The sequence below is a fragment of the Sander lucioperca genome, chromosome 24 (genome assembly GCF_008315115.2).
Source record: "Sander lucioperca isolate FBNREF2018 chromosome 24, SLUC_FBN_1.2, whole genome shotgun sequence".
NCBI classification, from domain to species: domain Eukaryota; kingdom Metazoa; phylum Chordata; class Actinopteri; order Perciformes; family Percidae; genus Sander; species Sander lucioperca.
The window spans coordinates 6,393,382-6,407,662 of NC_050196.1; the positions used below are offsets into that span (position 1 = coordinate 6,393,382).

At 43.0% G+C, this 14,281-nt stretch overlaps 1 protein-coding gene across 5 annotated transcripts in view; it reads left to right on the top strand.

The window, feature by feature from the left end:
- The first annotated feature begins 6,000 nt into the window (after positions 1 to 6,000).
- The window catches only part of prox1a (prospero homeobox 1a), a 39,440-nt gene continuing 31,159 nt past the window's right edge, over positions 6,001 to 14,281 (top strand). For 3 of the 5 annotated variants that reach the window (XM_031291817.2, XM_031291822.2, XM_031291823.2), the window contains exons 1-4: positions 6,001 to 6,704; positions 10,526 to 10,941; positions 11,178 to 11,798; positions 12,295 to 13,503. In XM_031291817.2, coding sequence (XP_031147677.1) covers positions 10,591 to 10,941; positions 11,178 to 11,798; positions 12,295 to 13,503 — 2,181 coding nt within the window. In that variant the 5' untranslated portion in view covers positions 6,001 to 6,704; positions 10,526 to 10,590. Of the gene's footprint in view, positions 6,709 to 7,270; positions 7,282 to 10,525; positions 10,942 to 11,177; positions 11,799 to 12,294; positions 13,504 to 14,281 lie in introns of all 5 variants that reach the window. The other 2 variants (XM_031291818.2, XM_031291819.2) reach the window with 2 other exon arrangements.

The window sequence follows — 14,281 nt, forward strand, 5'->3', positions numbered from 1 at the left end:
GGTCGACAGTGTCCTGCGTGTGTCCAGCAGTGTTGCAGCTGCACCCCCCCCTGCCCTTCAAAAAATCTCAACGTTGTTAGCAACACAAAACAATTCTGTTTGTGCAGGCAGAAACCTCAAAGACGGATATGTTAAAACTTGGGAAAATGAAATTCTCTGCATGTTCCATGCATGCAAAAGCTGCCCCAAAACGCCCAATGTATCAAATGTGATACAGAAAAAGATATCATAAACAAAATGATATGGCAAAATGTTTTTTTTGGGGATTTTGTTAATAAACATCTCAATTCCAAAGAAGTTGAATTTTCTGGCTATTTTTTGATGTGTCAGGCTTTACAGGGTTAATACCACTATAGAGAAACATGAGAAAATATGTTTGTCATAACTTTTGGATTTGAAAAGATGGAAAGTCATGTCATCCTTTAAACCACAGATAGTCGGACTTTGTCAGGCTAAAAGCCAACGGACCAACCTGTTCAGATAGAAAACACAACAGCTCAGTACCACAAAGACGTTCAAGGTCATGTTATTCTACCTATAACATCTACATTGGCTGATCATGACTGTAGGAGCCACATATTGTATGTTGTTTATGGTCTCATTTATATTATTTATTGATTATTATATTGTGCACTTATATTGTAGGTGGTGGGCGTTTTCATGGCGGTTTGAGAGGAAGTGATCACATTATATTTATTTGCTTCACCTGTTCACGTGTTTTTTTTTTTTGGGGGGCTTTGACAGAGAGGGGGTGAGCCTGGAAGCGAACACTTTCTGTTGACCGCCGCAATAACGCACTTATTTCGACTCACAAAGTAACTTTACATTTGGTAACTGCAGTGCTAGTTGTATTTTGCGTGTGGAGGAATAAATCATTGCAATACAATCTTGAGTGTGTCACAGTGTGTTTATGCATCTCTCAGTGTTTAGTCCCTCGTGGCAGCACTTTGTTGGACTGCTTACAGCCGCAACAATGACTATAATAATTGTGCAAAATGGATTTTTAAAAGTACACATCTGCTCCTAAGAACACTTATTTTTGGAGCACCAGGACAACTAATTCACACATCTGAGTTTCCCAGCACAAGGTGAGGACACAATTCCGGTATCCAGGTGAGGCACACACAAGTGTAATCAACTACTAAGAGATTCTTAAAAAACATACATTAAATCCACACATATTTGAATATGATAAAATAGAGCCGGTCATTTCACAGAACCTCTTGCCAGTTTATCCAGAGCAAATACACATGAATGCCTTCGCCTAATTTGTTCACACAATATGCAGTAATTTTCCATGTCTTTTTACACATATTTCAAGGCATTATGAGAGTGGCAGGTGAAAGAAAGGCTGAGAAAAGCAAGCAAATAGAGAAGACGATGTGTGTCAAAATGTATGCCCAATGTGCTTTATTGAACTAACTAATGTCCATGTTTTTGGCCACAGAGGAGAGTAGAGGAGCCTAGATACCTGGTAATGTTTGCAATAAGACCTTTTTACCACCTCTTACCTCTTCACCTATACTATATGGTACTTCTGTAGTCAGTGTGTGTGTGTGTGTGTGTGTGTGTGTGTGTGTGCGTTGTGTGTTTGCGTCACAGCTCTCAGAAAGGACCCTGGGACCCTCCTCGACAGTGAGAGCTTTTAGCTCTTCTTCGCTAATGTCCTGAATAATGGCATCTTGATGGAGAGAGAGTAGACGAAAAAGAAAAAGAGGACAAAAGAGAGAAAGGGGGAGAAAAAAGAGACAGAGAGAAAAAGGATGAGAGAGCGAGGGGGAGAGATGGAGAAAAAGACAGGAAGAGAAACCTCTTCACCCATCTGTCTCTACCTCCAGACCTCCATCAGTGGCAGGCCTATCATTATTCCCTCTCTCTGCCTTTCTATTTTCATTATTCCCTTTTTGTCTACTTTTTCAGCATGATGATGATCCAAAGGGATAAAACACACATCTCAGTGTGTGTGCACATGTCTGTCAGCATGTAAGGAGTCCTTATGTGGCATGCCGACCTTTTAGCAAAGTGAACTTTTCATGACATTGAGCCAATATTGCCGTTTTTAGCAACATTACCTGGAGCCACTACACGAGTCCCTCCAGATGTAGCATCATTACTGGCTGCTAGATGTTGGCTCTGCTGAAGTCCAGTTAGCAGTTAGCTTTTTCCCTCCACACATATTTCTCAATATTTAATTTTGATCTTTGTAATGTGTCTAGGTGTGATTTTAAATGTTATATTATGTACATTACACACACAAAAAGTACATTTGTTTTCTCCCTCAACCTCAGCTTCAACCACAGTTTTTTTTTTGCCAGATGTTCTGACTTCAGTAGCTGATACAGATGCATTAACCCTAACCCTTTGTACCCAAACAATTCTTAAGAGATGTAGCGCTGACATCACTCATGCTATGTGCGTGTCTTCTTCAGTCTATAGTTGAAACAGAAAAGTGGAACTGGAATAAAACCGTTTAAGACTTGCAAGATAAAACTGAACCTGTGGTAAGAAACAACTGATGAGTAGAGGCTGATAGGGAGGCTTTGACTCATGTCACGATACTTGTCTCAATTATCTGATTTAGTCACTCATGTTAAAATGCTACATGATGCACCTTTAAACTCCCTGGGAAAAAAAGAAGATAAACCCACTTTCTATTATTTAAAGTCTGCTCTTTAAAAAGTGGTTTCAGGTGAGATTCCCACTGGTGCGAACAGCCTATATCAGACCACAGCACTGCAAAAATGTCAAAACAATGATGCGTAAACTATGTACTGAAAGACTTTTACTGCTGAATAAATCACAAAGATAGCCTGGAGTACACATTAACATGTTGGATGGATGGGGACATGTAAACCTGTCCCCATCCATAGGGACTAAACGTGAGGTGTATTTGTGCTGTTTGTTTCGGATTGTCAGTTTGGCTCATTTGGTTAAATCCTGTGATACTAGTAACGAGTGGTTGATTAAAAACCTTCCCTGTTGATATTTGTGAGGTCACTCTGGGGTGTCGGTGTTCAGCTGCACTGAGTAAACTGTAGGAACAGTTCGGGGTGACTGGCCATGACTGAAACACAGCCCCTCACACTCTTGCTTTCTTACACAGTTTCCACCTTCTCTTCTCTCACAGCTCAGCTCAAAGCACACTGGCTTTGTGTGTGTGTGTGTGTGTGTGTGTGTGTGTGTGTGTGTGTGTGTGTGTGTGAGAGAGAGTGCGTGTGTGTGTGTGTGGCATGACTCTCTTATTCATTGAGTAACGCACTCACACACACAAACACTAGTGGGGTTCATCGCCACATCGGGCAAATAAACACAGGGAGGTCAACAAGTTAAACATTAATACATTTAATTTCTACCATGTCTGTGAAAACAGCTGTGACAAATATTTTCTATACTTCTCCATCAGGTTAAGTAAGTGGAAGCACATCTTTATGAGACAACAATTACACTTTCTTTATTATTTTATTATTATTATTTTGTATCCTGCATTGGTTATCATGTAGCTGTTAAGTAGCTCTTCTTTTTATACGGTTTCAAATGTAGTAGCTGCCCTCCTACTCCTTTTGGCGTTTTTTTTTTTTTTTTTTTTTCTGTAAATTGACATTATGTCCTTTTCTGTAACATTTTCAGCAGTAAAACTGTATCAAAAGCGAAATAGTCCCCTCCTCTTTACAGAGATTCTTCCATCCAGCGCACGCACACCACGCCTCCTCTTTTTTGGGCCTCACAGTCAGGAAACTGGGATTTTTTTTTTTTTTTTCATGAGCAGGGGCAAAACTTAATTGGACTTTTGTTGTCTTCTCTAAACGTGCGCATTTTCTCCTCATCCAGCCGCGCGCTCAAGGAAATATTCACATGAATTTCAAAGTTAACAAACTACAAAATGGCATCACCCAGGGCGCCGTCGCTGAAATAGGTCACAGCTTTTAAAGCTCGTTGTTAAGTGTGTGTGTGTGTGTGTGTGTGTGTGTGTGGGGTTTTTTGTGTGTTGCATCGTGGTGAAGTTGCCATGTCGGTAGCAAATAATTGGCAAGAGATCGTTACAGAAACTGGCCTGTTTGCCCCTGCATGCAAGGACACAACCTGTGTAGCACGGAACACATATCTGTCTCCTCGGGGGAAATATATGTATTTTTATTTCTGGGTTTTAATGTTTATCTTTTCTACAAATTAAACCGCACGGCACAGCTGGGGAGTACGACAAATAATTGTGCAACTTCATGTAAATGCCGATCATTCCCGTGCGTAATTAAGTTAAGAGGGGAGATGCTGGATAAGTGGCACTGCTCGTATGTTAAGAGTGGGTGCGCTGATATTTCATATTGAAAAATAATGGAGAAATTCCGTATCCATTCTAAAAGATCTCGTTTGAATCAGGCCGAACACGATGCTTCAAGAAAATAGTTTTAACTCAATAACTTTGTATTACAAATGTGCATCATTTATAGCAGGAAGCTATATAGGCTATAGTGTTTTTCATAAAATGGCCCACACAGCCACGAAGCGCACGGACATACCTCTGCACACAGAACCTATCACATTACGTAGGCTACTTTAATCCAATGATCGAGTCTAATCTAATGGCTTTTAAAAACCATACCAAAAATGTCGACATCATATACAGGAGTTCCACTTTTCTTACACATTTCCTCGTTTTTTATTTAGTTCCGAGAGGTTCCTAGAGAAGTAATCTGCCTCATGTTTGCCTCATTAACAGTTTAATATACATAAACATATTTGTCATCTGCTTTAATCAGAGCCAGAATTTGGCACTCTCTGCCTTGTTTGAACTGATATTTTTTTTCCTCTGTGTGTTATTCTTATTAACTTCCCTGAACAATCATTTTCGCCTCATAGATTTTTTTTCTCTCTGTTCGTGTGATTTAGTTTTTACTCATTTGTTGAGCGCGTGTGGATTTACACATTGATGCGTCCTACTCAGGACGAATCCGAAATAACTCTAACTTTTTTTTTTTCTACCTGCGGTGAATCAGAGTCATCAGTGAGCCGTTATACTGGAGGAACGTGCCTGTTAACTCAGCATAACAACGCAACAAACACACAACCCCCACCCCTTAAGAATTATATTTAATTAGGCCAAACTTTTAATTAAAAGCTCAGAGTAATTCATAGAATCTGAGACAAGGAATGCTCTTTTTTTTTTACTCTCCGTTGCTTTAAAATTCGGTGCAGGATTCATTGTTGAAACTTTAAGCAGCATGTTTCGTAAAAGGCCTCAGCGTCTTTTAAAATTCGACTCAACGTGGAAATAGGGTTCACATATTCCTGTGATTATGTTTTATTTGCACCTCTCGGTGTCTTTGGAAGGATGGACAGCGGTCTGGGATGGTCGTAAATGGAGAGATTCCTGCAGCTCGAAGCAAGCAGCCGCTCTGCTGAAGTGTCCTTGAGCAAAATACTGACACGCGATCAGCTCCAGGCGGTTGCCTGACATTTGATCTCTGGAGAGAACGGGACTTCAGCGGTATCGTTTTATTTTTATGCGTTTTGGGCAACTTTCTTTGATTGACAAGGAGCTCCGTCAAAGGCGCACGGTTGTTTCCAATTACGCGCACGCATTTACAGCTGCATTAAGGCACAACATATATTCAGTTTTATATATATATATATATATATATATATATATATATATATATAGTTTCTGACTTACACAGGGTATCAGTGTAGAGGAATGAAAAGAACAGATACATGTATACCCTGTGTTTATTATAACCATAGATGTGAGTACATGCACTGCACTTGAACATGTTGTAACAGCAACATAAGAACATGCACACAATAAACCAATCGCTTACAGTGGCTCTTTAATCATACATTACATGTGTGTTTTTTATTAAATGACACAAGCCGAGAAGTAGACATAAATCTAGTGCTTTGATTTACTGATGATGTAGTTGTATCACAAAAAAATAAATAAAAAAAAAATCATGCTTAAACAAAAAATGGGACAGCCGATGCCCTTGAAGTCCGGTTTAAGTTAAAATATGCATTTATTCTATTCAGATTTTTGCAGCTTCTCCGCTAATTAGAAAGGTCGGTGAACCTGACTTTCAGTTTACCCTCCGCGTCACGCTCTGCTCCTGTCTCCTCGCTCTCTCTCTCCGCTCTGGCTGCGCGCCGCTTTCGGAGGGCTCCTTATAAATAAAATCCACCGTCCCTGGTTCCTCTTCCTTATTGGTCAGGTGGAGTCGTTACCTCACTCCGGGGCCGGTGACGCAGCGTCTTCACGTATCCTTCATGTGCGTCTCTTCTTGTTTCTTATAGAGAGTCTTGCCCCTCGGCCAGAGCGGAGACAACAGGATTCGCGACGAGCCGAGAGTGCCGGACGGACCGGGCGCGCTCGATACTAAACACTTCCCATCCCGGGAGAAGAGCGGCGCACAAGAGCAGTCTCTCTCTCTCTCTCTCTCTCTCTCTCTCTCTCTCTCTCTCTCTCTCTCATTGTCTGTGTCTCACTCTCACACACTTTCTCTATGAGTTTTCCCGTCTGTCTTTCTCGCTACCTCCCACACACACACACACACACACACACACACACACACTCACTCACGCCCGCGCGCACGCTCTGCGTACGTCTCCACTTTGCCATAGTAAACTGAGCATTGATCTCAGCGACGAGTGCGGATCTGTCTCTTGTGTTCGCCCTTTCTTCGACGGACCGACTTGGAGAAACGCTCGAGAGAGAAGTAAGTCAAAACGCGTGGGCTATTATTTGTTCCCATGTTTATTGCCACTCGTGAGCTTATATATTGTAGTGTATGTGTGTATGAGTGTGTGTAATTTGTCCATAACAGCACCGTGTTCGCACTAACTTATCTTCCACTGTTAGTTCGTGAAGACGGTCCACCTCGGATCCAGACGGTTTGGTTATTTTTTTGGACTACTTTCCGAAACTGTTTCTGCTCATATTGACTTTACGCGCGCTAGTCTCTAGACTGCTTGTGGTCGATGCCGGCTGGATCAACGAGCCATGCGTGAACTCAAATTTCTGAAGTTTGTTTTAAAATGAAAATGAGGTTCTGTCCACTGTTCGTTGCCGTGCTTCTGCTTTGATTGCCAGTCTGCGGGGTATTGCAGTTCAACTCGCTCGGATTTACGCACCTGTCATTGCTTTTGGATTTCGTGGTTTGTGTATGAGCTGCTGATTGACAAGTGACTCAATACCGAAATTAGTTTTAAAAATCCTACTTCTTATATTGTTTTTTTTTTTTTTTTTTCTTAAATTAAAGCAAACGAAGAACTCATGACAGTTGAGAGAGACAAAATGTCCCTGCCTTGAAATCAAACAAATGTCTTTCGAGAATTGAAGTCAAGTTTAATTTGATTTATCTTTAATGCAGCATTCGGCCTTGTTTCCAGGGAGCTAATACTTCAATATCGCTAAAACAAGAGCAAACTGCATTACAAACAAGTGGGGTTATCTATTTCTTATGGTACAGCTCTTCACGTCTTTAATACAACTTTATAGGCTGAATAACGACAGAATAAACTGCTTGTTTAGATGGAATTGTTTGCAGCGTGTGTCATTCGACTTCTCCTGTTGCAGAAGAGGTGCCGCTGTCGTGTCATCATCGCGTACTAATTGCTGTTTGGACTATGACAAACATCTCTCTATATCTGCCGTCCATGATGCCGCGCGTAAAAGTAACAGCCTGTGTTTTCTGTCAGACTCTAGGCAGCGGTGCTCTCCGCTCAGAGCGCACACACAGTCAGCTCCAACAACAAGTAACGATCCACTTCACACGCAAGCTTAGCTGACTACGTTCTTTGGTTCCTCTTACAGATGCAGAAGGAAGTACAAGGTGTGCAAATTATGACCGTCACCTGTTACAAAAAGTTAGATTTCCAAAAGTCATTTTGAAGTCATTTTAAGATAAAATAAAGTATTCGTAAAAGGCTGAAACACCTCGATAAAGTCTTCAAGCAACAAGAGGGTTAACGTGACTTTTAGTTGGCTTCATCCTCCACATCATTCTTTCAACAAATGAATTCACTTAGCCATGAGCCACCAGCCGCTTTTAAATGGAAATAAGCATTTACAGTTATTCATCAGTTACTTCCCATTTCAGTTCTCAATCGCAGAGCAAGTTATTCCTGCTCTTCAAATTCAGATGGAAACAAAAGTTTCTGTTTTGATACAGAAACCGCACACACACTCACTCTCACATCTTCTTTCAGTGCTCACCTTTAAACATGAATGCAAACGGTTTTTTTGAACATGGCTATTTAAACATTTTGTATTGCTGCCTGGTCTTATATGAGTATTTCTGAGTCAAACTTTGATTTTTTTTTATGATAATACAGTATGTGTCCAGAAAAGGCGATGGAGGCATTTTGTGTTTTACTAATGCAGACAGGAAACATTTGCCGTTTTTGCACTGATGCACCCTCAATTTGACCTCAGATACACATTTCAAAATAACCAAGTTTTGCAGCTCTTTGGACCCCCTAATCTAAACTGTTTGTCTCTTACTCTCTCAACCTCCCCTCTGTCTGTGTGTGTGTGTGTGTGTGTGTATGCGCGCACCCCTCTGCCCAGAGTAATGCTAAGGAACCAATCATGCAAACAGATAGTGTGTATGCATGCACTGTATGTGAGTGTGTGTATCTGGGTCAGCGCCGGGCACTGTGCTGAGGGGCTGAGTGTTTTTCCTGAACACCTCTCGTCTACAACACTGAAACTGGGAGTCACATTCAAACTAACCCTTCTCCCCTGCTTGGAAACTATTTCATTTGGCCATGGCCCTGCAGGAACACGACGGCATCTGCTTCGTCGGCGGTTGTGCGCTTTTGCAAAAGCATCTCATTTGTGTCCCCCTCGCTTCATGCTTCACGTGTGTTTGAGCATGTTCACATTTTCTGTCTCTCTAAAATCGGAGTCGTGCTCCTTTTAGTTTTTTAGTTTTAACGCATTTTAACAGTGGAATGAAAACTGCTCAACTCCTGCGAACACAGGCACAGCTCTACCAAACTGTTGTAGGAAGCAGCTTTAATTTGTGAAATATTTTCCTAGTCCTGACCCCTGACATCACTTGCAAAACAGATGCAAACATGTAACATGGAAACGCTGCCTGTATGCATGAGTGTGTGAAGGCACAAAGGCAAGCAGATATTTACTTCCACCTTTCACCTGTTTTATAATGGCCGAGGCTTATTTTAGAGATGTTTTTGAATTTTTTTTGTTTTAGTTCCATTTGATATGAAAACCTAAATTAGTGACGAAAGCAGCCTTTAGGAGAGCCTGCACTTTCTGGAGATTTAGTTCGCAGGTATCTCATGTATCTCAAATGAATCCAGTTGTATTTGATAGTTTTGGATAGGGATGAATCAAGCTCTTTAACATTTCCCACACCTCGGATAGTTTAAGGTGTTTCCAGAGCATCAACGGTGAAACTTAACCTTCACGCAGTGCTTTCCCCACCACTATAGGTGTACCTCTCTACACTTGCTGTGTAACAGATAAGATATATTCACTCATGACAGAAAAAGAAACCTACCTTTGAATGTGCAGAGAATTTATGAAAACTCCAAGTGGCAGCATTTATGAGAATATAACTTTGCACGTCTAAATAAAATACCTAAAGTTCAATAAAATCCCAATGCACTGCTCTTAGAAATGTTAGTACCTATATCTTTCAAATTATGTGAAGAAGTAAAACAACAAAACTACTGTAACACAAACAACTTTGCTTTTTTTTTCTTGAATGTGGAGTGAAATCCCTCTGACAATACGAGAGAGCCTTTCCATTCTTCACAGCTCCTCACAAGATGCAGAAATCAAGGTTACCCCTCAGGGGATGAGGAGGAAATGGGAAATGATTTTTGGTTATTACAGGCAGGTGTTACTTCTCTGTGGGAATATCTCCTTGAACTATTTTAGAGAGCGTTTTCTTTTTTCTTCTTCTCTCTTACAGTGGTTCCCTTGGCTTTTGGTCTAGAAAGGCACTATGAGTAATTTTGTGAATTTGGCGATCGACCCATTTGTTTCTGTCAGGTGTGTTGTTGAGTTGCTTGAAATTCTAGTGATAGTTTATAGGCGGTGATTTTTACATGTGTTAATTTATGTCGACTCTGATAGTTGGTAGAAAGATAGAAAGATTCCCTTTGGAAAGAAAATAGGCACATTAATAGCCATCTAATGTTTTTTAAACTGTGGAGGATTTATTCTATGAAAAAAAAAACTGACATTGTTATTAAAAGCCACAAAACACCGAAGACCAAGTCAACTGATTTTAGGCAAACAGTTTTGAAGTTTTGGCTAGTATATTTTACAATTCAAACTATATATTCTAAACATTTCATTCTGTACATTCTGTACATTGCTACAAATTTCAACGATTGCGCTTCTCTCTGACCGAAATTTGATCACTTAATTGCACAATCTTGCCAAATGATAAAGTTCTTATTTTGGGAATGTAAAGTTTAATACGATCTAAATGCCACTTTCCAGGTAATATAAAAGGTTGAAATCATAGCAATTTATGTTTATTTGTTTGTCGTTGACCAGGTGACTCTTCTCATCCGGCGTGTCTGTGGGGACCCCTGGTCATGTCCGCTTAGCTCCCCTGCGTGATGCCTGATCATGACAGCGCCACCCTCCTAACCAGACAGACCAAGCGCAGACGTGTCGACATTGGGGTGAAAAGGACTGTGGCTAGTGCGTTATTCAGCCGCGCCAGGGAGACCCTGCTTGAAAGCATGAACCAATCACGTGGCTCCGATCAGGACGGAGAATGCTCGTTGGTCAGTCACGGCCATGGCGGTGCCAACGGTGACGGGGAGAAGTCGAATGTTTTGAGGAAATTGCTGAAGAGGGCCAACTCGTACGAAGACGACATGATGCCTTTCCCTGGTGCTACCATCATCTCTCAGCTGCTGAAGAATAACATGGGGAAGAATGGAGGGAGTGACTCAGGCTTTCAGGTATACACAAACACACACACACACAGGAGGTGGTGAAATGTCAATTAATCAATTAACTGATTTTAGTTTTGACAACCAGTTCATGTTTTTAGTCACCATTTCATTAAATCAATCTGCATTTTATCTTTCCAATTAACCAAACAAACAAGCCACTAACAAGTATTTTATCCTCATTCAATGATCCATTAAATCATGGGTTTTATTGGTGAATTCAGTCCTCCTATCCTCCATCACAGGGGAGTGGCGCTCTGTCCAGTGGAGGCTCGGAGATCCACGCCGAGGACGCCTGCAGCAACTCCTCCCGCGACAGCCCGTCTGACTGCCTCTCTCCTGGGCCTCCTCTTCCCCCTCCACCTTCTTCCTCCTCCTTTGGGCGACCGGTGCCTCCTTCAAGCCTCAACTCCCACGCTCCCTCTCAGCCCCTCTCCCTCTCCACCTTCGACTTGGACAGGCTGTCGGACGAGCACCTCCGCGCCAAGCGCGCCCGCGTGGAAAACATCATCCGCGGCATGAGTCACTCGCCATTGGTCCGGCCCAACGGCGACCACGGCCAAGAAAGCAACCGCGAAAACGAGACTTGCAGCAACAACAGCAGCGGCAGTAATGACCAGCGAAGAGACGGCAACAGTCACAACACCAGCGGCCACAACCACAGCCGGAGCGACGGCCCTTCTTCCCTCCTGAGCTCTCCAGGTTCGCGGGGTGGCATGGTCGGCGTTGGCGAGGTTTATAGGGAGAATAAAAGAAAGCAGCGCCTGCCACAGCAGCAACACAGCTTCACACAGCTGGTGTGTTCCAGGCAGGAGCAGAGACAGGAAGAGAGACGGCAGCTGAAACTGCAACTGGAGGACATGCAGGTTGGTAGAATGAAGACATTAAGCGCAGGCGCTTTGGGTGGACATTTGCAGCTAAAATGCATCACAAATACCACCCTCCCCTACCTTTTATGTAATTCTTTTTCAATTTTAAATGGGTGTTGGGATGACAGTTGATGCTTTAATTGAAGTCTCGAGTTGTCAAATTAATTTTCATGTTGTTTATTTAGCAACATACGGTACTATAAAAACAATAAGAACCCAGGATTTCAGGATCTAAAAGAAGGCCAGCTTTTCAAAGTGGCACAGATTCAAGGAATGCATGCTATCCTATTCCTTAAATCTGTTTCTAGAAAGAAGAGCGAAACAAAAATGGTGCGACAAACAGCTCAAAAAAATTGTGTCTGTCTACCAAATGGGTTATGTATTATCTAAGGTGTACTGAACTATTTTAATTTCTCCTGTAGTATATTTATGGTAAGAGGTGACCTTTAGGTTCAGGAGAAATCTTCTTCAACATTCTCTCTCCCCTTCTCAGAAACAGCTGCGTCAACTCCAGGAGAAGTTCTACCAGATCTACGACTCAGAGACGGAGGAAGAGGAAGAGAACGGCGAGAGCAGAGAGGCCGACCGAGGTGGAGAAAGAGAGGAGGACGGTAACTTGTCAGAGGACAGTATCCGCTCCGATGGCCTGGAGGAGAGGTACAGGGACAGAGGGCGGCGTAGCAATGACGACCTGTCTGAACTGGACCCAGGCCTGTTTCTGGACCGGGCCCGAGCCCTCCTCCGAGAACAGGCCCTGATAGACGGAGAAATGGAGGAGGATGAGGAGAGGAATGTAGAAAGGGTGATTAAGAGAAGAGGAGGAGCGGCAGGAGGAGGAAGGCAGTTAGCAGAGACGCTGAAGCAGGAACTGAACTGTGCCGTGTCGCAGGTGGTTGACACCGTCGTCAAGGGCTTCTCCTCGCCCAAGCAGGCCGTCGGTCACCATCATGGCTGCCACAGCAGCACACCGGCTGCACCCTCCTCTTCTTCCAACTCGTCCTCTTCCTGTCCTCCACCTTTTGGGCCCCTCCCCTCTCTCACCCCGGACACACGCTTTGGTGGTGGCGCCCTGGCCCTCAGCATGAACGGCAACGGCAGTCCGACCCCTAGCTACCACTCCTCCAACCAGAGGCTGCATTGCTTCGCCGATGTAATCGTCCCGAGCCCGCTGGATTCATTCGGTGGTTTGAGTGGCAGACTGAGCGGTTTGCCAACGTCCAACGACCAAACCGAGGCACTGCCACTGGTGGTGCGCAAGAGTGGCGGAGGAGGTGGAGGAGAGAATACTAACGCCTCTCTTCCTCCTCCTCATCCTCACCATCCCTCCCTCCACCCCTCTCCCCTCACAGCCTCGCTCGGGTTTAGCCCTCCATCCTTTCGCCACCCGTTCCCTCTTCCCCTTATGGGTTACCCCTTTCAGAGCCCCCTTTCACACGGGGGTGGAGCTGGCTACCCTCCAGGGTCCAAGGACCTTCATCGGTCCTCCCCCGATTCTATGGACATGACCCGGGAAACTGTCAGCCTCAGAACCAAAATGGCATCCCTCGGAGGAGGCCATCTCAGTCATCACCATCATCATCACCACCACAGGCAGAGCTCACCGGGCCAACATGGGCCAGAGGGTCTGTCCCTATCCCTCATAAAGTCTGAGTGTGGAGACCTGCAAGACATGGCCGACATATCGCCTTACTCAGGCAGCACCGTATCCTTATTAGTGTACCTGTGTGTGTGTGTGTGTGTGTGTGTGTGTGTGTGTGTGTGCGTGTGTGTGTGTGTGTGTGAGTGAGTATGTTTTCTTGCATTTGCAAGTGCTTTAAACCATCAAAATGACGGTAATCTTCGCCATATCAAGTTTTTAGTCTTGGGTTAGGTTTGGGGTTAAGATTAGAATAAAGATTTGTTAAACTTGTTAAAACTGCATTACCTTCATTAATACTAACTGCAAGAAAAATGTACTGAAGATGAGTAGATAATACATGCTATTAGAGCTGAACGATATAACCTAAAATATACAGTATATCATGATACATTTTTACATCCGTTGTGATGATACCACTTTTTTTTTTAATACGTCCTCATGTTGGATCATTTGACTTAATTAAATTCCTGCGCTACATCAAATATAGAATAAGTTTAAGAAAGGCATGCAGTTTGGAATTGGGACACGTTAAACACTATGACATATAATATATTTATTGCTAGCATAAAGAACATCCTTTAACCTTTTTTTGTTTGTGCATTTGGAAATAGTTTAAATCGACAATGATTTTATTTCGCTGCTCTACAAGTCACATTTTTAACGCAGTCAAACACACTGAGACATCTCAGCTGCGGCAGCAGGCAGTCGTCAAAGAAAGTCTTTAATGTCAATTAATCTGCATTAATTGATTCCTAGTCTAACCCTCTTGTTTCCTCGCTGAGTAGGGAAGATGAAACGGGCTGCGGTGGGTCTTGCAAGAGGGGGAAGATTAAACAGGTCG